Source organism: Coloeus monedula (genome assembly GCF_965178545.1).
Source record: "Coloeus monedula genome assembly, chromosome: 2".
Classification (NCBI taxonomy): Eukaryota; Metazoa; Chordata; class Aves; order Passeriformes; family Corvidae; genus Coloeus; species Coloeus monedula.
This window is the reverse complement of record NC_138782.1, coordinates 48,372,417-48,399,347: the sequence shown is the minus strand read 5'-3', so window position 1 is coordinate 48,399,347 and position 26,931 is coordinate 48,372,417. Positions and strand designations below refer to the sequence as shown.

The following is a 26,931-nucleotide window of genomic DNA, read 5'->3' as shown; positions in this document are numbered from 1 at the left end:
TTATGTGCATGTAAAAATTGCAACTGTCATGCATTTGAAAAATCTATTCATGTGTTTACAGTATATTGATCATAATAATGTATTTCTAACTTTATACACAGTGTAAAAATAAAAATACTTAGAAAATAATTATGCCATTTCACTTCATGAAATTTGCTCTTTTAAAATGAGCATAAAAATGATTAAATTATACCTTCTAACAACTCTATTCAAAGCCAAAATACCATGACTTAGAACAAGGTATTAATTGGAACAGTCTTCAAAGTTTAAATCATTAGCTTATACTTCTCCTTGAACTATGAAAAGCTCATGGCAAGGTTCTTCATTTATGTGTGCATAGGAAAATTTCTAAAAACCAAAAGGTGAAGAAAAGTTGCTAAGCTTTGTTTTTCAGAACCTTGGTTTTAATGTTGGAATGTCCTAGAATGCTGTAGAGTTGATTGAAGTTAAATAGGGCTTGGCCGGTCTGTGTCCGGTGCTGGCTCTTGTTGGAGGGATCCTATGTAAGCCATGAAGCTGTTGTTCTGGTGGCTCCAGTCGTAGTAGTCTGGAGAGAAACTTAGAAAGAAAATAGAAGAATTAGTGACTGGCAGATTGGTTCTATAGATGCCTGGTTAGAGAACATGGGGAAAAGGCAATCATGCAGAGGTAGTTCTCATGCTGAAGTGCAAAAATAAAATAACGCCCCCAAACAGGTGCTCAGGCAGCTATTTATTTTTCTGATCTGTCAATTATTTTGGCCCAAGTGTTCATTATCTCTTTCCTGATTCTCTTGGTTCGCTAAAGACCCTGCCCTTTCTGATTTGCTGTTACAGAAGGTGTTTGAAAATCCCGGAAGTGGTGCTGCTCATCCCTGCGAAGTCCTGGCACTGCAAGGGCCTGTCAGAGATCTTCCTCTGTCTGTGTCCCAGAGGCCAGGACATGGTTTGCAGCTCTGGCATGCTGTCTTTTCTCCCATGAGCAGTGTGACACATGCATGTGGCTGGTTTAGTTTCCACTGGGAGCTCTGTGTGTGTTACTAGTGTGGCTGGTTCCCTGATGGCTCAGTGTGGCAGGGAGGGTGCCTCTGGCTCTAGGATGGATACCAGGCTGGCACAAACCACCTCCAGCATCCTCCGTGGGCTTAGTTACTATGTGAAAAATTAATTAATGTAGGAATAGGATGACTGATAACCGTAAATAGTGAGTGTGCAACTTTGTGAGCCCAGACCACGGCTCAGTAGACAGTAAGTATGCAGTCTCACCTGAGTGAGTGACAAGAGCTAGATCTGGGTCTGTTAACTATGGTTGGCGATTTAGCCAGCATTTTAAGATGAGTGGTTACACAAATCTATTCGTGCCATAGTGTAGCTGCAGGAGCAGCAAAGGAATAACACAACTGAGACTCCTTTCAGGGCAGGATAGAGTCCTGTCAGTGCTTTTCCTGCTCTGAATTGGGTGCTATTGTTTTTTGTGTGAACTGCTCCTTCCTGCACAGGAATCCTTACCTAAACCTCACAGCTGTGCAGAGAAAACAGTATTTTTGTGCCAGTTCTGGGTTGTGTTTCAGCAGTTCAGTGGATTTTCCTAAGGTTTCACCAGCTGGGAAAGCAGATGCTCCTTTTCATTTCACCTTCAAGGCATTTAGCCATGTTACAGGGCAACCTGAGAGGCTTCTCACTACAGCCATCACACCCTGCTGCCTGTGCTGTCCAGCTTTTCCCTTCTCTCCCTGAACAGCAAGACTGCTCTTGCTCTAGGCAGCCTTGCTCACACACTTGAATGAGTAAGTGGCACTTCTGAAGCCACTCTTGGAAGAAGCAGAGGGTGATACATGCAACCCAAGTTCTGACCTGAGTTTTTCAAAGAGCAGCACGTTGTTACAGTTCTTAAATTATGTACCCATTTTCAATTTTGTGTCTTTGTAGTCTCTGTGGGGCCCTCAGATCCCCACAGTCACTCAGTGCTGCCTTCCCACTTCCACTTCCCCTCATCCTGCTGGGATTTATGCAGCAATTGCAGCTAGACAATTCACATCCGTCTTTTGTGGTGTGTCAGAGTTCCTCCTCCAGTTTCTGTTTGGGAAGCAAGTGGTTCACTCTTGTATCTCACCTGCCCTGTGCCCCCTGTGGTGCAATATTCCAGGCTAGATCATCATCACTGTCGTATCTGCGGGGGTTGTCAAAGAAGTAAGATCTGGGGCTGAAGCCATGGCTTGGGACCATTCCTGCATTGGCCTGGGGGAAGGGAAACCTCAGTCAGTATTTGCAACAGATATCAAAAGCTGTTTATCAACTGCTTGGTGCCTGACTTCTAGGAGTTGCTGCCAACTTACCTCATGGTTTCCAAAATAAAACATACAATTTTGCATTTGCTGAAGACAACTGAAATAATTTTACATTTACTGTTCATCTCTACCAGCACAGTGATAGTCTACTGGTCTCAACAGCTTTTCCTTATCCTTATTTCTTAGCTAAGACATGACCCATTCCTGAAACCACCTTCCCAGTCTACATTCAACCATTCTGCTGAATTCCTGTCCATCCAGGAGGCTTCATGCTTTTAGCCAGCTGACTTGAAGTGAGCACTAGGAAGCAGCCAAGGAGCTGAAAGGAACATGAAATGCCTGAAGAGATTCGATTTTTACGTCCCACATTAGTAATGCTCCCTCCTGGTGCCTTACCTCCCTTCCCACAGGAACTGATCATGTTGAAGCTTGGCACCCTGCTTAGTGAAACACATCTGAAAAGTCCCTTAGGCCCTCACTGAGCAATTTCAGTATCTACCCTGTAGTGCTGTGAGGGTCAAATTCTGAGGTCAAGTCCTTTGATAGAACAGGGAAAGGGGTGTACATGTAAATCTTTCATTTAGAGAGTGTTTTCACTTTATTTCCCTGTGAATCATACAAGAAAACATACAAGATTCAAGAAGTCAGTTTGATTCCAGAAACAGTGCAGAGAGACATCTAAGACACTGCTGAGCCTCATGCACTGATCCACTGCTCCCATCCCCAGGGAACAGGGGTTCTCTGTGCCTGTGGATAAGCTAGAATGACATCTTCTCTCTGGCCTTAAGTAGGAGAGCAGTTTAATCTCCACCTTTATATTACATGTTAAATGACTTTGACAAAGATGAAATGAAGATTAAGTGCATCTCTGTCATGCCCACATTTCCAACATTTTTCTGGTTAAAGGCATGGCAAGGCAAAGGGCCATATGCTGCAGTAACCCTCTGTCAGCACCAGAGCCAACTGACAGCTCGTTCCAGCTCATCTGTGGAAAGGAGATTCATATTTGAGCAATGCTGAATGCAGGGCTCCCTCTACTCAAACTTTTTGTTTCTGAAGTCCCAAATGAAGCAAGTAACCAAAGCATTGTTTCTCAGGATTGTTTATAAAAAATAATAAATAAAGAATATTTTTGACTTTTACTTTACCAGACTTGTTGTTAAGATTTTTTTTACCTAAAGGAGGGTTTGCTTTAATTCTAACCCCATGCTTTCTGGCCAAGTAGCAGCCTACAGAATGCATTCGCCCAAAATCATGCGGCCCTTGGTCTCCCTCTTGTGGCAACCTCACACTGAAGTTCAGTGTTCTCTTGCTACAGTCTCTTCATTTTTTGTTCGGTTCTACTTATTTCCGGTCTTCCTCTTAATATTTGTCCTATGTTAGAAAAGAAATCTATATATGACCTAACCCATGTGACAGAAAATGTTTACCCTAAAAAAGGTATCCATAAAAGAAGTGATATCACTGATTGCCTCTTCTGAACTGTGTCATTATGTATATTTAGGGCTTTCTGCAAATCACAATGCAAAAACATTGTTTTACTGCACTGCTCTTGTGAGAGAATACTGCCTGTCTGACTCCATTTGAGCTCTTGCTTGATTAGGATTCCAAGTCGTCATGGGATCAGCTTTTTGAAAGACTACTTCCCTTATTTTCATTCTCTGTGAATCTCTCACACACTATCCAAACTTGGCCACCAGGTCTAGCCTTACTAAACTCACTTTAAATGGAATGAGATCTTTCTGTGCTCACTTTTTAGAAGAGCAGGACCTCTGGCCTGTATTTAAAAACATTTCTTCCCTTTGCAGTTGTCCATGTTAACTCCTAGGCAGGAGTGAGGTTGAGATATTTTTGATCACAGACACTGGGATCCATGGGGTGCAACATCAGGTATTACTTCCTTGTTCATCTGGGCTTTATCATTGTCTCTGAAATGTGCATATGAGGATAAAACCCATCACCTTGTCTAGAAAGTTATTCTATTATTTGCTTCTCTTACTTGTGCATTTACCATTCACATCCCTTTTGGGGAATATTAGCTTTGGTTTCATTTGGCCTACAGAAACAGAGACATTACCTCAGTAATCCTAGTGAGAGCTGGTATTCTCTGTGTGCCTGTCAACCAGCTAACCTGGAGATATTGCCTACAGCTATAAAAAGATGCTTGTCCATCTATTAACTATCTAGATATTAAGGACACTTACAGGGAATTATTCTTACAACTCACACCTTAATCTCTGGTCTTCTGAAATAGCAAACAAGTCAGCAAGTGCTTATTACGGCCACTGGTCTTTGTCCTGGAAAAATTCAGTGGGTACAGGGCTGAAAGAATTCAATCTATTATTTCATAATCCCATGGAACATTTAGCACACCACCATTTTCACTGCTCTGTGATGAAAGGTACCAAGTTTGGATAACAAATACGTTTTCCTCTGACTCCAATAAAGTGCTATATTGTCTCAAAGGGAAGTAGTCCCTACATTTAGGAAAGTTCCTGATTTTTAAGGTAAACTGCCTGAGAAACACCTGGCCTTCCTTCTGAATAAACCTGATGAGTTTCTTTCATGAGGAGTTAGCATAAAGAAGTGGGAAGTTTCGGTTGCTTCTATTCTGCCAAGGACACATGGAAAAAGAGAAGTCAGAATATAAAGAAGCAAAAGATCCCTCAGCAGCTGAGCCCTTCAGACCTGCCTGGATGTTACACTAACAAATTCCACTTACTAGATCTTTTGTGGGGTTTCGGACACGGAAGAAATACACAACCAAGGAAGTAGGCAAGAGCTCCCAGATGAAAAGGATCACTCCAAACACTATGTAACCTGCATCTCCCAGCTGACATTTCAGATCTGCCTGTTGAAAAGTAAAAGAGAAAAGTGTTTAAAAATAAAGATGGCAGTTCATTTAAAGGTGCAGGAGATAATGCCAGAAATTCCATTCAGTAGAGCCAGATAAACATGGCTAATGATTAAAGGCCTACTAAAAAATCATTATGCTGTCTTGGGTACACGACTTCCCTTTCCTCCTCTGCTATCTTTCCTTCAGCAATATCAGTTTAATGCAACAGTCTTCCCAACTTAAAAGCCTGGCAAGCAATTACTTGATGAAATGATCAAATTCAGACAATGAGAAACTAGTTTTCAGTCCTTTTCCTGCTGGGACTAATTGTAAAGGAACAATCAATGGTCAAGGTCATTGCTTTTTTTACAGATCTGTTCAAATCGGTGCACAATCTAAGGTTGAATAATCCCACTGTCACTGCAGCATTAGCTGTGATCTTCTCTCTAGATTTCCACCATTTCCCATAGCTACAGAGGGCAAATCCTGTCCTTTCCTGTGTTTTGTACAGAAGAGAAAAGGGTGTTTCTGACCGGTGACCTGAGGCAATACATGAGTACATTTATTGGGCTGTAATTTAAAAAGTGACTTTTGATTCTGGTACCAAATTGAGTACCCACTCCTTAGTTCTAGGTCCTTTACATATCGTTCAAATAACTTACCCCAAAACCCGTGCAACCCTAATGTCACAAGCCAGAATAGATGTACAAAATATGTAGTAGTAACCCAAGGTCTAAAAAGCATTCCAGTGAACTCCCAGTGAACAACCTCTGCCTCCAGAGGGCAAACAGGAGCAAGCAGTCTGGCCATACCGGCCCCTGTTAGTCCAGACTGTAGGAGTCAGAACAAGAATTGTCCCCTGCAAGGGGTCAGCAGAAGCACCAGCAGCTCTTCGGGGCTTAACAAGAGGGAAAATGTTTGATTCAGGAGGCAAGTCAGAGCCTAATGCCCTTCTGCCTAAACCTGTGTGTTCTAATTCCACTGGCAACACCTGCGCTCCTCTTCTGTGCACTGCAGTAGGGTTGATTAGAGGTCCCTTGACAGACCCTACTCAACTCACTCATAACAAGGTCCTCTGGACAATCCTATCCTACTCTTTACCTACTTCTTAATTACAGTTTTACTTACTGCTCAAAGGAAATTTGTTAACAGCTGCAGGTTTGCTTGGCCACCCTGGCAATGCAAGGTCCTTGCATGGCTGGGAACACTGCTTCGGGTCTGCAGGTGCTTGCTGATTGCAGGGGAGACATGGGATTTTAAGGCTGAACAAAAGATACTCGTGATCCAGACCCAGGCCTGCCATTTTGCCTAGCCTTGAAAGAGCTGGAAAAATACTGGGACCTAACCACATTTTTCAAAGAAGAGAAAGGAACTGAGTGCTGAAATCCAATAAAATTCAACAAAGAATCCCCTGCTATTTCCTTTAGTGTTTTATTACTGTTATTTTTCAATGTAAATTGTCACTTGCACTTACAGGTTGGGAAGAGTTGTAGCCTTATCCTCAAACTACAGAGATTATCATGCTAATGCCAGAATCAAAGTAAATAACCTCACAGCTCTAGATGGCAGTGGAAGATGTTATGATGTCTTAGAGCTGAGCATTTCAGTGGAATCAAGTACTGGTTTTCTGCTTGTCTAAGTACAATACATTCTTTATAATGGACAAAACACCTGTCTGTTTTAATAAAAGGTGCTCTTTCTTTTGACAATAAAACCGAGGTAAAAAAAAGATCAATTTTTTAAAAATTATTTGTCTAGTGGTTACTTCTTTCTTTTAGCACAGAACTGGGGTCTGTATCCTCACACCAAAACTATCACAAATTTGTATTCCTGGAGCAAAACAATCTTAGTGCATTGAATAAAAAAAAATAATAAGGTTTGAATATATTTATTCCTCTTGTGATAGCATTTAGGAAGTCAATCATCAGGTAGAGAATGAGGTTTTCTCATTAACCAGTATTTTCATACTTGCCTGATCTGACACGTTGTACCAATCATAATCAAAAGAGTTGACTTTCTTGGTTTGAGAAAACGATAAGATGAACAAGTTGTAGCAGGCTCGTGAGGTATAAAGCAGTATAACAGTCACTCCTATACTTGTCACCTGACAGACAGATGAGCCCTGGAAGAGATTTAAGCACAGGTTGTTATTCATAAGGGAAGTTGAGAACAACATTTCTTTGCATGGACTTTGAGAGTTGTCATGCTACTCTGTCTCATGCGATTGACTTTTTGTCTTTCCTTCTTTGGCCAATATATCTGATTCTCTGTATAATCCTGCATTTTATTAGTACAGTGGTTTCCAGGCAACAGTAGCAGTTCCAGCCCTTACCAAGATGGGCTGTGACTAATTTTTGCATTTTATTGAACAAGTGCTATTTTCAGAGCAATGAAAACACATAAGACCCACACTCAGTATGAGGTGGCATGACAGGATGCAGCCTTCAGCTCTGCATTAGCTACAGAGCATCCTGTGTCAGGTGCTGGCTAGCATGATGCAACCTTGCATCTTTTTACAACTGCTTGCTCTGCACCAATTTCATAAGTACAGAGCAGGTCATAGCAGTCAGCAGTTACACACAGCACAGAAAGGAACAGAACATCCTGCCTTAGCTAATGTCAACACAGAACAGACAAAGTGGAAGCACAGCCTATGGGCAGAGCGACCATGGCAGGGCAGTCTGAGTGGCAGTTTGGGCACAAGGGCAGGAATGGGACTACAAGTGTGAAATTGCAACAGTTCCTGAGCCCTAGAGAGAAAACTGGACAGAGCCAGGGAAAGAGCCTGATCCAGTGAGAGGAGTAAGTGCCTGACCACTGTGTCAAGTGGGGAGGGTCACTGTCAGGGGCTGAGACACCAGCACAGGAGTCGCAGCAGGAAGGAAGGAAGGATCCAGGAGCCACGGCTACAGGGATCTGTGTGAGTCTGATCACAGAGGAAGGCAGACGTACAAAAATGGGACTGGCTTTGAAAGAAGCTCAAAGTAAATTCTTTGTAGTTGGCTCTGAAGTAATGCTTTGACAGCCAAAGGAGGAAAGATGAGTTAAAGTGCTGTGTGCATTTAGAGGAAGTTGCCTTGCAGTCATTTGCTTCTCTAGCCCTGCCCTCTGCCTCTCCTGGCAGAGACCCACACCAGGATGATGGATTCCTTTCATCTATGTGAGAGAGGGAGGCCAAGATAGAATTTGCTCCTCCCTGTCACAGGATCTTTTAAACCGGTGGAGGAGACTGGAAAGTTTGCATCCTATTCCCTCTGCTCACACACTCTGCTTCCAGGTTTGCAGCCGAGGGGCAGAGGTTCAAAGCACTGTGGCAGGCAGAGCAGACATAGCAGAAGGGCTAAAGGAGTATCAGGGGAAGTCACCAAGCCACCATGTCCTGAGTTCCTGGACTTCAGGGAGACTACCAGGGCTCCAGTGCTGCTCACCCACGCTGTTGGCTATTGACCCTGCAGCTTTGTTGACCCAGCTCCTCTGCACTCCCCGGTGAGCATAAGTTAAGAGCAGCTCAGGGAGTGTTTAAAAAAGCCTGCGCAAAATGAGCTTGCCTGTTTTCCCAGCAAAATAACATTGGTTCAGTGAACAGCCAGACTCCAAAAATACCCAGTGCAGTCAAAGTCTCTGAATTCCAGCTTACAACAGCCTGGAAACACCACCATTCCCCAGGCCATAACCTGCAGCCATGTCAGGAGTGAGCCAAGAGACTGCAGATACTCAGGAATTGAAGCCATAGCAGGCAGTGGCAAAAGCTGTGGCAATACCAGCAAGCAGGAAATGCTTTAAAGAGGAAATGTTTGCTAGGCACTTCTCTGTTCTCCTTCGATACTAACAAGTCAGTGATGCTGTCATGGAAACCAAGGGAGAGAGAGCAGAGAGAAGCTGCTGACTGGCACATACCATATCCCAGCTCAGTGGCATTTACAGATTGCAGATAGCAGAAGCAGAGAGCAGAACGGGGTTGGTATTTCCCTGTCTAGATTTCCTTACATAGCTGTCATTCTTTAATAGTTAATAGTTAAATGTGTTGAGATTTAACAGACTTCCATTCCACCAAAAACAAAAAAGGGGATAAAACTCTCCTGGTTTACTTCCAGTCTAATATACTTAGTGACTCAGTGAAGGGAGAGGGCAGCAGTGAAAGTAAATCCAGAGGAATCATTTCTCAGTCACAGGCCCCTGCAGGAAAGAAGAGGAGCCCCAAGCTAGTTGTGTGTCCCACCACATGATGCATTTAGCCAGCACAGAACTGGCCCAAGTCAGCACCTAAGGGCAGGGCTGTGCACTTCCTTGGTGCTGGCACAGCCCTGGCACAGAGTACCAGGATGGTTCCCCATGCCAGGTCATAGAGATGAATGTTTTCACATGTGGTCACAAGACGTGTGCCAGCAAGTGGGAGATGCAAATAAAAGGCTGCCAGTACTGATGCCTACCTACATGCACTACAGAGCATGCATTATGTCCAACACTATTTCTGTCATATCACTGCAGAGAATGGATTTTTCTTCTCTAGCTAGTTTTTTGGCATAAGAGTAGCAGACAAAACCAGGATGTTTTATTCACTGCCAATTTCAGTCATCTGAATCCCTAAAGTATGTGCAGTCAAACCCTACTGGAAGTCCTCAGAGAAACTCCCATTTCAGGTCAGCAGAAAGGAGGAGCAAAGTGCTCTTTAACTCTCACTTCCACACCCAAACTTTCATCAGCTGAGTGTTCTGTCCTTCCCTGTCTGCAGTAATGTTAGAGATTCTTTGGGTTTTGTGAAATAGCTTGAAGTAAAGAAGACTGAGTTTCCTGCAGGAGGAACAAACAGAACAAAACCAAAACCAAACAAAAACAGAACCAAAGCCTCCCTTAGGTTAATACTGCTTTGTTACAGAGATTTATGCTCCTGTGATTTACATCACAAGAAAAACTTTTCCTACTAATAAAAATAATCCATTGCCAGTGCCCTTTGGTCAGCAAATGACAGGCTTTGAAAGAAACAAAACTAATCTGTGTTTTTAAATCTTCTATTCAGCCCTGAACTTTTAGCTGTTGCACAGTGTGGCCAGATTTGATTAAACAGGAAGTGTACTTATTTCATCTGATTAAGTAAATGGAATTTTATGATAAGGTTTTCTAAATAGCAGCTGAACCTCAGATTTTTAAAGGATTTGTTGTGGTAATGGCAATGGGTTATTGGTTAAACTGATAATTTAAGATTTAACTGTCTTCTGCAAATGCAAGGACTTTTGAAAGCCTTGTTTCATTATTTATAGATACAAAACATCTTCACTGATTTTATAATAAACACTGCATGCTTATGTGATGCCACCCAGCTCCTTGACCACTGAATGTGTCCAAAGCTGTAAAGCTAACAATATTTCTTTAAAGAACATCCTGTAGAGTAATAGGAAAAACTTTTCACCCCTTTTCCCCCAGCTGACTAAGTTATAATGTATTCTTTTAAAACACATTCTCATTATCTGTAGGAATATATATAAGAATATGCAAATTTTAAAAGGGAGATTCATATTTCTCTGTCTGGCTCACCTTCAGTATACTGCTACCTTAAACAGTTAACTTAGTCAATGATTTGACAAGCTGAAGGATTTTGAAGTGTTGGCCACTTCTATGTAGCAGTACTGAAACGATCTTCAGACAAGGGACCCAGAAAAAGCAGTGTCTGCTTGAAAAAGAGCTGTGAGAAACCCCAGCCAAAAAGTTCGGCAAAATCTGCCTCAAAAATACATATTTGGGATCACTGGTTTTAACCAAAAGCTCCCTTGCTACCATTTAGTATTTAATTCATGTATTGAACAGGATTGCCAGCCAAGTGCAGGCTGTGAGGTTTAAGGCCTCCAGCTCCCAGGCTTTGTGGTTTTGCCTTGCACTGCCCTTGTATCTCAGAAGGTACTTGAAAAGAACTGAAAATGTACCTTACCTTGGACTCCAAGTAAATGTTGGCTAAAGACATCTTGGAGATCTTATACAGGCAGATGGAGAGTGAAACAGCACACAGCACAAACAATGTGTCATTAATTGCCACCCGGACAGAGACAATGATTTTTCTCTCTGAGTTCTGTGTCCTCACCAATACTGCACATGTTAAATTCACCAAGAGGAAGAGGAGACTTATGAAAAGAGAAGCCAGGTAGAGGGGCAACCTGGGAGAGTGAGAAGAAAACAGTTTTAGCAACATTGTTCAGCAAGTGTCACTCATGAGATGGAAGTTGCACTCTGAGAAATGCAATCCGCCCGTGCTGGGCTGCCACAGCTGACAGAGTAACCAGCTGCCTGAGCCAAAATCAAAGTGCTCCAGATTGCTGGAGAGATTAAAGTAGCTCATTTCAAACCTGTTTTTACAGTTACACAACAAGCTGTAAGTAAAGAAACTAATATCAAGCAGCAAACATGGAAGACTGCAGCAGAAATACAACAGCACAGTTCTTGAACACTATTTAAAATATACATGTACCTTCTTAGACCATGCACTTCATATACAGCAAAAACCCTCTGCCTACTCACTGCCAGAGGAAACCTCTCCAAAGGCTGAATTGCCTGGAATGGACTGGTTTTGACCCTGGTTTTACTACACTGAGTGCTAATGTTTGCCGTCAGATTTCATATCAAATTAGGGAAGTGTCTAACAGCAGGAAAAATCTCCAGGTTACTGGTTCCCTAACATCCATCTCTGTCTCTTTTCCTAAACAATTTGGTCATGGTCAACCTCTTGAAAAAACATCAAGAAATTTAACGATGCATGTTGATTCTGGGTTGGCATCTTGCCATCTAGGCCAGGAAAAAGGTTTGTTTACACAACCACAGCAGAAGACCTGGAGCCAAAATGTGACAGACAGAAGCCCAGGAACTGGACTGGTTTTATCCATCTGGTTTTTTTCCAACCTACCCATCACTGATGCCTGCAATATAAGCATACCACATAATCAAGGAAAACACCTTCTAGTTCCTCTTTATGCCTACGCAGAACTCTGGGGCTTTCCATTTAAAAAAACCCCAAAAAGCACGTTTCCATTTCAGGTATTTGCTTAGTTCATCATCATTGTTGACCAAGGCAATGATCATGAACTTACTGATAAGACTCATAATCTGCAGTCACTGAACAAGAGAATTTGGCCACAGCTTTTCATGCCTGTTGGGAACTTTGAATTTAGCTGACAACAAACACACAGACTGTCCCCGAGGAATCCAGTTCTCATTGTTTAATAATACTTTACCCAGTGGGGATCTTTTCCTTTCACACATTCATATTCTTTTGCGTTAGCATCAATGCAGCTACAAAGCTGAAGCACAGCTGGCTTCTTTTCAGAGGGCAAGAAAGGAGGAGATATATCTTTGAGATACTTTAGTGTGTTACAGGGAGAACTGAAAGCCTAAAAGCTTGTGAATCAATGCCCTTCTTTCCAGCTATATCTGGCAGTGAGCAAGGATGCTGTTTTTTCCTTGCCAGGCACGGAAATTCCCTCTCAGCAGGAAGATTGTGCTCATTCTTAACTTTCCAGGGCAGGGCTCTGTTTTTAGGATAAGCAGCCGGAGGTAGTTCCCTTAAACATCATAGTCTAATGCTGGAAGCATTGCAGTCCTGAAGCTCCTCTCTCACATGGTTTCCTCTGTAGTGGTGGTACATTTAGAGCTTTTATTAGTATCTCAAAAATCTTTAAATAGTGGTCACATGTCTTCCTTTCCTTCCCCTTCCAAAGTCCCATCTCTGGTCCCCTTGTGGGGGCTTATGAGGAAAGGCACACTCTTACATGTGGGACAGTAAGTGCATGCTCAACTTTTGCCCACCTCAGCCCGAAGGACCTCCTGCTGCAGCACAGCCTGCATGCTGGCATGCAGCATCAAGCTGGCTTGCAAGCAGCAAGGCTGAGAGGCTTCCAGGCGAGGCTCCTCCTTTGCAGACTTTAGCAAAAAAAAAAGAAAAGCGCTGTCACGCTCTCGTGCCCACACACTCCCATATGTGCCAGGGTGAGCTGTTGTGGCCAGTCAGTTGTGCAGCTCTTCACATAATGATCTTCCAGCCCCCTTATTAACATGACGTGGCCACGGAAATGGCTACCTGATTTGACAAAAGATGCATTGTTGCTGAGCTTATGGATGAGCATTGATGGACAAGCAGGCTGTCTCTCTAGGGGAAGTTTTAGGGTGTCAGCAGATAAAAGGCAGAAAGTATCTTTACAACTCAACTACAAGGGCACCTGCAAGGCATGAAGAAGCATATGGAGTTTTATAGAAAGCAGAAAAGCTGGGCAGGAGTGGTGCTTCCAGATTGCACCAGTGAAAGTGCAAGTGAAAGTTCAAAAGCCTATTGTGCCTAATCCCTACTTTAGGACTAGGCTTTAAAGGAGCTGCGTGTAATCTGGTTTGGCTGGGGAAGACACATGCCAGGGTATTCTGTTCTTTTTGTGTCACGCTGAATGCACCCATAAGTTTTTCTTTGAGCTGAAAATAAAACCTCAGATAAATGCAGTGAACTTTGCCTTGTTTAACAAGAAAATCTATTTGAAACTACTGCATTTTGTATGTGGTTTCCTCTAAAACCATGCAGTGTCTGAGACTTGTGGGTAACAAGACATGCACACATAGCACACCAAGCGTCATCCAAACCTGGTGACAGTAAGAAATCCCCAAGCCCAGGGATACAGGCAGAAGGATGGTTTAAATATGAAATTCAGCTTGCACAGGCTTCCCCTTGACCTCTTTTACTAATATGGTGAAGGCTGTGCTGAGTAGTTTGCTTAAGAATCTGGATCCCTGATAGAATTTTATCAACTTTTTTTTTTTTTTGGTGTCTGAAATGATTCTGATTTCTGAGACTGTGTCAATGCATAGACCTCAGTCCTACCTCTCAGTTGCCCCATTTATGTTGCCATTATCTACTGCAAAAATGACAATACCAGCTAATAAGGTCTGACACTTATTAAAGAAAATGGGGGGAAAAATAAAAAAGTGGACATTCAGTAATGAAGAAAAATCAGATTCAGTAAGTGCAGATTACAGATCCATCCATAGACCTTGCATCTTTCCATCATCCATCTCTCCTTCAGGATCTGAGCCACTTGATCTAATGAAAGATGTCCCTCCCTGCCCATGGGATGTGGGTTGGACTAGATGATCTTTAAAGGTCCTTTCAAACACAAACCGCTCTGTGAGTCTCTGTTCTCCCACTAGCTTGTTACAATTAAGATTCAGAACTTCATCTGTGGGTGTGCACATATTACACCACTTCAATTGCCCTGTGTAAGATATGAAATGAGGTCAGCTTTATTAATATAGCTCTTTTAGACAGACTAACCACACTCATGCCGAGATCTAGATGTGAAAACAAAATACAACTGAACACCCTTACCAACAGAGCTGAACAAGAAAGAAAATGCTAGGCCAGATCCAAGAGTGATTTGTATTAGAAATCCAGTAGGGAAGAGTCAGGGCAGACATGTAGCTGTTGTGAGGAGAGCAGTCTGTGCATGAGTAATTCTAGCCACAGTACATTAGTACTTAGGAACACAAATGCCCCAAGAGCTATGTGCAGGCTGTGACTTCATAGGCATTGACTAAATATCACAAGTTCCCTACGCTTCAACAAAGACATTTTCAAGCAGTTCTCAGGAATAAAGCCTTGCCACAAACATCAGTAACAGCTGAGGTTCAAAGCTTCTACCTCTCACCTCTAAAGCCATGCAGGAACCAGTCCACAGACAGTCCTACGCCACCCCGACCTGCAGCCCAAGCTCCGTGCAAAGCGATGCTCTTTGTTTCTCTTGCCCACGTGCCCCATCAGGGGCAGGCACGCCCGCACTGGGGGGACCTGCCTGGGGTGTGCTCTGCTTGTCTGCCAGCCCAGACTCTGGGATTTTCTGCCCACAGGAACCAGAGTGCAAAAGGTGGGTTCAAAGCTGCAGTTCAGCCTGGAGTCCACATTCCTGAGTCAGCCATCACACCCCACATTTCCCATGCCCTCACCAGCCCAAGCACAGCCCACCTCAAGCCTGCTCTCACTGTTCTGCCATTATACCAAACAAGGTTCCCAAAGCACTTGGTCCAGATGATTGCTCCACAAGCTGTGTGAAAACCCAGAAGTCTAACAAATTTCCTAGGGCAAGGACAGTGATAACATTTGCCCTGTTGATACAGTACTATGCTCTCCTAGCAGCCAGCAAGTAACAAGTCAGGTTTCAGTTTAAAATTATTCTGTTTTCCTATCCGGAATTCATGTTGTAAATTCTTTCTTTAGAATGGAGACAACCTCTCTCTCTCTCTCTCCCCCCTCCTTCTAAACAGAATTGCCCAACTGAGGCTTTTAAGTGTTGCCACAACAAACATTAATTTATTGAGCCCTTCCTGAGCTTTCTGGACATTACTGCCCTTTGGGGTTCTTTCAAGTACATCCTGACAGCTTCTTCTCCTCAACAAAATGCCAAATGAATCTCTCCACCTAAATGCAAATCTACCATAACCTCAACTCTATGGAGTCAGGGGAGATTACCTATAAACTCCCAAATGCATCATCAAATTGAATCCATCCTCCCTAGCTCTTTCCCTTCACAACTCGTCTGTCATCTTCCCAAAACTTTTAAGACTTTAATTACTCTGACTTCACAGGTTAAAACATACCCACTCCCACTCATTCCTGTCAAAAAACCCAAAACATCACTCTGCTTCTTCAGCACTGGATCTGAATTTACCTAGTGATACAAGTACACTTGTACCAGTAAACAAATCCCCAGAGTGGGTATTTTCTGCTTGCGTTTGAAATATTTGCCTTTGAAATATGTGACTGTCTAAAAATTAACCTTGTGTTGGGAAAGGACACAGTCTCCTCCTAAAAGTCATGGGAAGAAGGTGGCTTCAGAACCATCATCCTAAAACATTGGTATACAAATATGAACAGCTGAGGCATGAGTGCCACAAATCAGAAAAGATGTTTCTCAAACAACAGGGCTGCTCTTCTTTACCACATTGAATATTTGCATAGTTCTTACCTGTATTTCAGTAGCTCTGGGGAATATTTTGACTTAGCTTTGAAAATCACCTGCAAAACAAAAAATATTGCATCAAGTATAGAATACACGTCAGCAAAGAAAGACACTGTGATTTACAGCAGTTCTGTCTCACAGGTCACAAGAAACGTCATGACAGGTTTCATTACATGACGAATTTGCATGGATTGCTTACCCACAGCAGGCAAGCTCTTAACAAAGTAGAACCCCTCAGCAGGTGATCAGATGCACTTGCATACAAATTTCTACACTATTATATTCACATACTCTGGTTTAGGAGTAAGGTCCTTTAAACCAGTATTAACAAGAGGATCAATGTCAGCATAATCATAGAGGGAAATTATTATAAGGCTCTTACATGACCTAACAGTACATGTCTCTTACATAGACCAGCTCACATCAGGCCCAATGTTCCCATGAAGAGCCCATCATAGCACCCTGGCCTGAAATTAGATATATACATTTACATTCATGATACATTGCCAAAAAATGTCATTGAGAGCCAAAATCATTGTTTTACTCTGAGGTATTATTTTGCTTCTGCTGTCTCTTCACTATACAACAATATGTGCTTTTACAGAGAGACAGCTCAGGCCCAGAAGTTAGTTTGCTGTAACAGAAAAGATAAAACACTGACAAGTTTTCTGTAATGTATCTAGGTGCCATCAGTCACAGGTGTTTAACCACCATCAGAAATTATACAAAAATACATTGCCATAATTTATATCTTATTTATTTAAAAATTACATGACAGTATCACTGCTTTTTTATAAGCTAGCATGGTTTCCAAACAAACTCAGTTTACAAATGTTCATTTAAACCAACACCTAAGCACACTGGTTACTAGTATCATAAAAACCCCATGACATATGACTTATTCTGGGTTGTTTCCTAATCATTTTCTCCTCAAATTGTGCTATCTTATCCATTTAACTTGGTTTTGCATGCCCTTTAGTAAAGTTTGCATAATATTTGCTATGATTATTATGCTTTCCCAGGGAAACGGGACTTACATGATCACAATGTGTCTGTAGACGTGTCTGCCTCTCAATCTCTTTATCTGTCCTCTAGTAATCTTAAAATACTTCAGAAAATTGATGGGAAAATGCTTGAAGTATCAAAGACATGATCCTTTATCACCCTTCTAAAAGTCAATGACTCAAAAGAAACAAGGAACTCTATAAATGTATCTAATATATGTCCTCTGTGAGGAGAAGCCTACACAGTGATTCTACACGTCACCTGATATTAGAGAGTCTGCACAGCAAAATATTGTAAGAAATTCTGCAGTTATGGGAACAACTGAGAGTCAATCATGAGACACAGATCTGGAGAAAATCAGGCTCTACTTGTTCCAGAGCTCCTGGAACAACTTGTCATTTAACTCCTATTCACCATAAACAGCTGCCTTGACATGGAAATTATTTTTGTGATGCATCAGTCTGCTTACCACTAGCTGAAGCAGCAGAGAACACTGAGTTTTTAAGCAAACTGAGAACAAAATTGAAAACTTGGGTGGAAAAACTCTCTAAAAATACTCTGCAATCATTGATACTGTTTTCAAATAGATAACAAATTTTTTCAAATATATCCCTGGTAGTATCCCTTATTGAAGAGTTTTGTGATTCATTCTCCAAATTCCCGGATCATGAAATCTCACAGGAGTTCAGGAAGAAGTTTTAGGCTGATTTACTTGCTTGTTTTTGAAAGGAAAGGTACAAGGGGCTTGCAAATGTTCTGCATTTCTGCTGTGCATAAAGAGTAGCTGTCACTTTCAGAGAAGGGATGAGGTTCAAGACACTTCCCAGATGCTTTTTGCACAAGATTTATTGCCTACCCTGCTTATTCTGGAAGGGAGAGAGGGAACAGATTCCTGACCTCAATGAAACTAAACAAGTAATCCTTGTCTCTAGGGCCATTCCACAGTCCTCACCTATTGTGAGTAGCACTTACACATATTGTACTGTTAATTTTGACACCTCTCAGGAGTTGCACTGAACAGAAGAGTTCAGAGCCTCTGCAAAGAACTCCAAAAGACAAGCAATTTCCAGTGGGCAATGAGTTTTTCTGGGTTCACAAAACCTAGAAAATGTCAGGTTCCTGAATACCATCTCCAGTGGTTCCCCAGAAACAATCTACTCATTCCTATTAAGTCACGAAACAGTCCTGTCACATAAACCAACCCAAGACCACTACCCAGCAAAATCTCCATGGATAACTTAGGTAAAACCAAATGTGATGCTCCTGCTGCAGATCCAACAGCATCTCAAGATTCAAGATCACCAAAACAGCTGTTACTGCGATTCTACATTTGGTGAACCTGTCCCAGGTGATACACATTCTGAAATTTTCAGAGCAAAATGACCATTAAGAAAGAAAAGAAATATTGTACCAAAAAAAAAAAAAAAAAAAAAAAAAAGGATGCTTTATAGAATGAAAGCTACAGTATAAGGCATGGAGAATTCTTACCAATTCACTACTAGGCAGGAGCACAGGCAGCCAGATTCTGCCACCTTTGCTTAAACACTGATGGGGCTTAGTTCATGAGTAGCCCTGCTGGAAGCAATGGGATTGTCATAGAATAAAGGGTTATTTAGCGGGAGTAAGGACGTCAGAAGCTGATCTCAATATACCTTACATGTGTGGGTGCAGCTTTTTGCTTTTAGCAGACACTTAGCTCAAGAGACTGGTTGCTCAATGGCCCCTCCTCACAGCAGTGTTGAGAAAGCTTCCAGTCAATATCTGAGTCATCTAAGCAAGTCTTCCAGCAAACCAGAGCAAACCAGACTATTCCTAAGAATAGACTAAACAGCAAACAGAGAGCAGGCTCTTTTAAAAAGATCTTTCAGAGAGGCCCAAGATGAACATGGAAAACGTGGTGAAGGTCCTAGCTAATTTTCTTATGTCTAAAGGGTTACCTTTTAGTCTTAAAAGTATTTCCACTTCTGCTTGTTCTTTGAAGGAGAAATATCCTGTTTTGACTCTCTGTTTCTGCCAAAGGATTGGAAACCTCAAATGAGATTCTCACACCCCCTCCTCCGCTCCCCTGAGGTATATGTCTGGCATATAAAACTGCAGCAGTTCAAAAGGACTCCAAAAATCTCTTCATACAGCCAGTGAAAATTCCCATTGCAGGAGCTGATGTAAACAGTTGACCTTAGAGACATTTTACCAGGCCCCAGGAGTGGGGATGGCATGGGACCCATCAGCAGCTTGCCTGCAGAGAGCTCTGGAGAGCTGCTGGGCAGCAGAGCAGGCACAGGGCCAGGCTGTTGCAGCTGATGGGGGTTCCAGCTAATTAGCAGCCACTTTGGCTCCATAAGTATCAATTAAACAGCTGTCAAAGCCAAGTCAGATATTCCCAAAGCAAAAGAAAAAGAAAATCTCCATGGAACAATTTTCATGTCCACGCTCTGATTTAGCTGAACTGATGTGATGACTGGCACAACCCTCTGTTGTACTCCAGTGCTAGCTGATCAATTCACTTTTACAGGAGCTACAGATCAGCTTACCTAAAAGCCCTAGATATGTGGTGAATGCTTGCATATGTCTCAAGCTGATCCTCTGCACAGGAATGAAGTTCAGCTTTATTTACCACTTCTCATTTCAAAAACCCCGTAAGAAACAGAGCATGCACTTTTTCTTCCCAGTTCCTTTCACCACAGTCCCTCTCTTCCTCTGTCACACTCCATGCAAACTTCCCTTTGAAACCTGAAAATATGCCACGACCTCATCATCAGCACATTTACCTTTCTTCTGCTGTGTATCTTTCAGTCCCAGGCCCACCTTCCCCTTTCTCTCTTTCTTCCATGTTCATTCTTTTATTTGGATCAGATTTCCCAAAATAGGAAAGTTTTCCCTCTACTCTCTAAATTCTATGCAGTTTGTAAGGTCTACAGACATGGGCAACATGACTCACTACCATACTCAGTCTTCCACGAATTGGTAAAAATAGTCCTAAAAGAATGGGGATGATTTTGGGGCTGACAGCCACAGTAAACTTTCAAGTCTAGCTTTCCTATCAAATTATTTTCTAAGTCAAATGACCTCATTCTTCATGTCAGATGCTGACAGCCAGCCAATCTGCAACTGCAATCTGTCTTCTGTAGATACAATACTAAGGGCAACATTTTACAACAAACGTGTTTGCTGATGCTTTACCGTATGTAGTTAGACTCCCGTGTAGCTCTAGATACATCTAAAACTTGTTTTGAATTAATAATAACCTTTACAATATATGCTTTATTAATTTCTGCTAAAAAAATTCTCCTAAATAAAAAACCTTCTCTGTTCTCTCACTGGTGAGAACTTTTGAAATGCTATCCTCAGTAATTAGAAAATGAGAAATTTTCTTAATTCTCCTCCTAGAGCTAACATGTACCCTGGTTCCACTGAAATACACATAAACTTTCTGAAAGCCTTGTGCTGTTTTTACCCCACCCTGTCAGGCATGGCCAGCTCCCCTCTGAACTGTCTTACTCTGCGCAACTTCTCTTCATTTGAAAGTCCCTGATTTTATCAGCACTACCTGGGAGGCAGGGTAAGCTTCTCATCCTGATGCCAAAGAAAAGGGAAGATGGTTAGGGAGGAGGAAGGAGAGGTAAAATCTGCCTATCAGCCTTCTCCACCCATACTGTTTCACAGCTCTTTAGCTCAGCACTACTTTCCCTCGATCCTGGAGAAGTTCCCAACCTGATGACAAAACCTAGAGCCCACCCAACTGTTTTCTGTGCCAGGCCACAAGGGAGGCCTGGGATTTTCAGTGAAATTTATAGCTCACGGTCTTTGGCCCTGACCTTGTTCTTTGAGTCTGTAACCCTCCATCCTAGCCTCCCTCCTGCTTCATTTGTATTCTGTTCCCCAGGGAACTGCAAAGTCTGAGCAAACAGGACAAAGTGAAGCAAGTCCTTCTCTGCCCACCCTTCACATGCACTGAAAAAGGCAACTTGTTTTATTTCCCAGAGCCTCTTTACTCTTTTGCCCACAGCACTAACTGTAAAGCCTGAGGATTCATCTCAGTGTCCCCTTGCTAGGGACAGGGAAGATTTGGGTAAGCAGGACATAAATAAAAGAGTACCCAAATCCTGGAATCCTCACTGTCTCATTATCCTGGGATCCCTCACTGTGGGATCCTCCAATTCTTTCACTTTAAAGTGGAAAATATGTTATTAAGCAGCAAAATAAACCCTTGGAAGCTGCATGTGTGAGGCAAATATCTCCATGGGATTTTTTTGTTCTCTGGAGGTGGAAATGCATTTTGGCTCCCTACGTGGGGGATCAGGATCAGGGAGCTGCTCCGGCTTGGTACAGTGCATTTACTTGCTGGTGTTGTGCTACTGTTTTTAAAAAGTTCTATTAATCTCATCTTCACTTGAGATTTATTTTCATGATTTCCAAGTAGGTAGAGGGCCTACTCTCTTGAGAGGGTAGGTCACACTATTATTTTTCTTTAGAAGGGAATGAATACAGACACAGGCTTAATAAATTCTAATACACTTACTTATTCCGTTAGAGATCACATTAATTTTCTCCAGTATGGGATCTCTGAGAGGAACTAATATTCTATAAACCTTATCTGCAGCACCCTTTCTATTCTGCCCTAAGTAGGGCATTAAAACTGTATCAAAAGACCCTGAACTTGGCTCTTAATCCAAAGATCCCTTGTTTTGAGTCAAAACTATTTTGATTATAACTTCCCTTTTGTTCATAGGTCCCCTGCTTTAGCAACCTGCCCCAACACACTAGAGCTTCTGCTGCTGCAGCTGCTGATACTCAAGTCTGGGAACAAAACTCTGCTGTGCTGACATCATCAGGGCTTATTTGTCTTGCTACACATAAAACACAGCTGAAATTCCCTATTGCTTTGGGATACCTATTAAAAAAGAGAACAGTTGTGGCTAACTTTCCATCAAGTTCAAAGGTGCTTCTTATTCCGAAAAATGCCCCCAGGCACTTGCCAAATGAGTTTTTTGTTTGGCCAGGAGGATTTGCAGTATTTTTTAAATCACTTTTTTCTTCTCACATCTACATTTAAAAATTTTCCTAGCAGTGACACATTTAGAAATGGTGGGTGCTGTACAGCAGATAATAAAAACCTATGAATTCCAGAGACCCATAGGGTCTCTTCCAGTGCTCTGTCCCTATGCTATATGCAAATCACTTCTTCCCCTCTAGCTAAGCACCAGTGAAATAGCAGGGGTTTGGTGCAATGAGACACAGCTGCAGACCCTTCTTGCCTGCCTTCTAGAAAATAAAAGGGTAAAAGTTGTTTCTAAACAGGTCTGTGAAGTTTTAAGCCATTACTGGAAACAAAATTTTATCTCTCCACCCCTTTCACACTAGTTCTTGCTTGCCTCCTGTGGAAAGCTAGATGCAAGTTGAATACAAGATGCTGAATTTCAAGCCAAACCACCTTTTAATGGTTAGAAGTAAAGAATTAATAACAGTGAATTAAAAACATGTGCACTTATTCTGTCATATATTTGTACAATGGCTATGCTGGTATTTCTTTAACTTTCATTTTGGCTGGGGAGATATTTGAGATTAAATTTCACTGACAGCAACTAGCTCCAGAGCAAACACCAATACTAATCTTATGTCTGTCTACAGCAACCCAAGATATTTAAAGATTATGACACATATCACAAGCCTCTGAAAGTCCCTTGCAAATACTGTTTCAAAAGTCTCACAGCAGCTCTTCAAGACAGGTAACTATTCCACTCTCTTTCAGAGGGGCTCAGAGGAAGATCATGAGGACTCAGGATGACAAAGCAGGAATTCTGTCTCAAAGGCAGAACCAACAGCCTTAGCATTTTCTCTGTTTCCAACCACTGACTTGTACTTCCTGAACACTATCAGACAACAATGCTAAAAATAAGTTAAAAGGACAGATGTGTGCATTCTGTGTGCTGTCTTTTCAGATCTTCCTTAAACAAAAGGAATGTTACCTGCAGCACTAAGCCTCCTGAGTGCTGACACTCTACTGCACAGACTGCTGTGCTCCCTGAGTCTGGGCTTCTCTTGGCCAAGAGCCAGGATGCTGCATTCTGCCTCCAGACTTCCACAGCAGCCCTCCATGTGTGTCTGAGGGAAGAGTCTGACCTAAGGCTATGACTTAGTCCCAAAACTGTGATGGGATGGACTATGTACTGATGGGCATTTGGCCCTGGGAAACTGCACAGTTATCAAATGACTCTCACAATAGCTATGGGATAAAGCATGGGTCACCACATGCCTGAGCTGGATTTGAGTAGTATGCAGATGAAAGGTTCCTGTAATCCCTTAATATATCTCAAGTACCGGGGAGTGGAGCGGGGTGAGTTAGCAGGCATTTCAGACATTGAATCCATAAAAGCAAACCTAAGCACAAAACTGGGTATGTGGTTCTAAGTATTTAATACCCTCTACAACTCAAGTGATCTTCTTACAGCTGTCATGCTTACCATTGCTGCTTTTCCAGCTCTGGGATAGCAGCCCTTGCATGCAGCCTGATGTCTCCAGCCAGGCTGTTCAGAATTGATAAGGCCTATAATCACTACAGAGCACTGTTAAACACTGTGGGGACTACAGAAGCACCAGCCCCAGGCACCGAGCTGGTTCCAAGTGGGGCACACAACAACACCCAAAGCATCCGGAGCACTGCCTGGTGTGCTCCAGGGCTGGCTGATGCTCTCCTGATCAACTGCTCCTGCACTGGGAAAGCGGACTTTGATCAGGGCCACATGAGTGCAGGCTTGGCATCCTGCTCCAGGCACTACAGTGGGATTGAGGAGATAAAGAATCCAGTCTCTGCCCTCCTGCAAGCTTCATGTGAGATCTTAGGCAAGCCCAGCAGCCTTTCTTTGTCTCAGCATGCCAATATCCCATCCTTCAGCCGAGTGCAAGACACCCATGGTCACCATAAATATTTCCAAGAAATTCTAGCTTCAGCAACCTGGAGCACTGTGCAGCTTAACTCATCTGGCTTCTTAGCTGTCCGTGGCACAGATACACTCTCAAGACCTCTTCCTGAAATGGAGATACTATTTCCTTTAAGCCACTATACAGCTAATTTACCTTTACATCAGAGAGTCCTTGAAACAGAGGGTATATCTCTGCGCAGCACTCAGATTTATTGGGGTCCAGAGTCAAAGCTGTTTGTAATACAGATCGTTACAGGAATTTGGGCCCACAGTAGGACTCTATCAACAGTTTCAATTGTTATACACTTAATAGAAATCTCACTCAGAAACACATTAGCCAGCTTATGAAAAACTGGGACCAGGGAGCTGTTGCTGGCAAAATCAGACATTACAATTCTGACTGCACACAGAGATCAAGGCTGGTAAGCCAGGAGGTTTTTAAAGTCTAATAACAATAATAAGGTATAATAATAGAATGACATTTTGGGTGTCCAAATTCCAAGCTCTCCTATACATTTTTTCTCCAACCTTTGAATTAAGTGACACACGTTTTATAGACAGTAGACATATTAATTGATATTCTCGCAGTGATCACTTCAGGCTCCGGTTTCATTGTAACACTGATCACTTGCATATAGACCAAAAGTTAAAATACCCAACTAGCCAATTGAAATTTGCTTTTTGCATTGCCAAGGTACATTTGTAAATTACATTTTTCTCATGATGCTTACATAATAAGGCTTTACCATTCAGTAAGATTTAATCAACTAAATATCTGTTGCTTACCTGTGTGAAGTAAAGATTCATCAGGGTCAGGGTGAAAAACTGGAGGCAGACTGGGAAGCAATAGAGAAGCCAGAAGATGAAGGGGCTGAGAGAATTTGCTGTGACAAAGTCTTTGAAGTAAAATGAAAAGAGCACTGTCCTAAGAGAGGCCCAAAACAGGCACAGAAACAGAAAGACAGTTTGGTAACTGAACCTCTTGTGCCTGTAGTGAAGGACCAGCCAGAGCTGGACGTAGATGAACACAAAAAGCAGTGAATAAAAAACAGTATATACAATGGTCAGGCCCAGCTTCACATACGGAGGGACAGCTGGCGTCAGGGTCGGCGGAAGGGTGTCATTTTTCAGTGGGTCCCACTCAGGGGCCTCCATTTGATATCGGGAATCGTCAGAATTATTTAAGTTTGGCTGCCGCTGTTGCCTCCTCCTCCTTCTCCTTTCATCTTCCTACAGCATAGGAATCAAGAAAATGAAAGAAAACAAGCTGCACTTCCTCTTTGGCAGCTCACTGTGGGCTGGTAGCACATGATCACAATTCAGAATGATTCATTAGGACTGCCTTTGTCAGCAATTGGCAGGGAACAGCTCAGAAAGCTGCTCTTTGCTGATGTCTCTGCACAAATCTTTACCATCCTTAAGAAACAAAGAAATCCACCAGCCCCTGAACGGTTTACTGCAATTTTTTTTCCTAAGGAAAATTTTCTGGATTTTAAATGAGTTAAGTAATGTTCTATATTCTACAAGAAGCAGGTACCTGACATTCTCCCAGTGGCAGCCACATCATGTCTTTGTAGCTTTTTTTTTTTGTCTTGTTTCCTGTTTAACAAGTACTTCATTTAGCTGCATTTTGTTAGAAATCATTTTAAGCACCTTCGAGTACTCATGAAATGCAAACTGCTGTAACAGCTCAGCTTGGCATTGCATAGACCTTTGTGTTTACAAAGAAATACAGAATTTGCACAGCAAATCTAATACATTCAGTTTCTTCTTTTTCTTATAAGATGCTTCATTAGCATGGGAGAAAAGGCACATCAGGACTTCCAAACCTAGCATATAGAGGAACAAAATAAAACCTCCTAAAGATCTAAATTCACCAAAGCATACATGCAGCTACAGGTTCTTTCTTCTCAGTTGCTTTTGTGCCATCACTGTGGAAACAGCTGACCAGACACGCCTTCTCACAAGTGTGCAGATGTGCCCTTGGGATGAAATTTATAAATTAATAGGTGCTATGGCAGGCTGATGGGTTTGACTCATGGGGGTGAGAAGTGGGAACTGAAACTGAGTGGTTTAGACATTTGTAGTGTGGTCGAAATTCTTCATATATCTCTACGTCATGTATAGCATCATGTACCATAAAACAACAAGGTTTTTAATAGATCCCTTGGTTATGGCTGAAGCACTGCCATGTTTTTCTCTGTCATTTATAGTAAGCTGATTACAAGAAGTGCTTATTACCCAGACCAATCCCCAGGGAGGACCCCACATGTCTGGTGAGCAGTGAAAAAAGATTCCTGTGGTGGAAGAGTCCATGCAATGAACTAACACAGTGTACATGGTATGCAGAAACTGACAGTATCAAAATAATGATTTCCATTGTTAATGCCTTGCACTAAGAGGAGTTCAAAACTACTGTTTTGGTGAAAAAGACAATTATTATAATTGTGCTTAATAATATAAATACAATATATATACATTTGGATATCTACTTAAAAATATCTCAAAGCGAACCCCATTCTGCCCTAAAAACACCCACACTGAACCCTTATAGCTGTGTTCCAAAGTCAAGGCTAGGTACCAAAACTAAAGCAGTTTGATTTTCAAGGTGCTAAGTAAACTCAGGTCCCATTGACTGCAAAAGGATTTGTGGGTTTTCAGTGCTTCTGTAAATCTGGCCATTGGTTAAGGTTTCTAGATATGATTTTAAGGCTCTTACCAGGAGCAGTCAGGCTTGGAAATCCCAGATAAACAGCTTACAGAAGCAGGGTGATACACAGCACTGGGTGACAGTCAATTTGACTATGTATAGAAATGTACAGAACACAGAATGAGTATGGCAAAGATGAGAGAGGATAAGAAATATCTAAGCACTAAAAATCACGTACATGTGCAGAGATATGTTAATAGCTTGCAGAAAAAGAATTC

General features: G+C 42.2%; 1 protein-coding gene across 1 annotated transcript; it reads right to left on the bottom strand.

Annotated features, from left to right (window-relative positions):
• Positions 1-420: 420 nt before the first annotated feature.
• On the bottom strand, positions 421-25,173 carry GPR137B (G protein-coupled receptor 137B). Its single transcript, XM_082300489.1, has 7 exons — positions 24,790-25,173; positions 16,085-16,134; positions 11,026-11,248; positions 7,071-7,224; positions 4,989-5,113; positions 2,092-2,216; positions 421-558 (listed from the first exon to the last, which is right to left on the bottom strand). The coding sequence occupies exons 1-7, from the start codon at positions 25,156-25,158 to the stop codon at positions 447-449; spliced, it is 1,158 nt and encodes a 385-aa protein (XP_082156615.1). The 5' UTR covers positions 25,159-25,173; the 3' UTR covers positions 421-446.
• Positions 25,174-26,931: the final 1,758 nt, after the last annotated feature.

Coding starts and splice junctions, on each gene's coding strand:
- GPR137B (XM_082300489.1), bottom strand. CDS start 25,158: ATGGAGGCCCCTGAGTGGGACCCACTGAAAAATGACACCCTTCCGCCG. Junction 7,225..11,025: donor ACATTTACTTGGAGTCCAAG/GTAAGGTACATT, acceptor AATCTCTTCCAG/GGCTCATCTGTCTGTCAGGT. Junction 559..2,091: donor CCACAGGGGGCACAGGGCAG/GTGAGATACAAG, acceptor TTTCTTTCTAAG/TTTCTCTCCAGACTACTACG.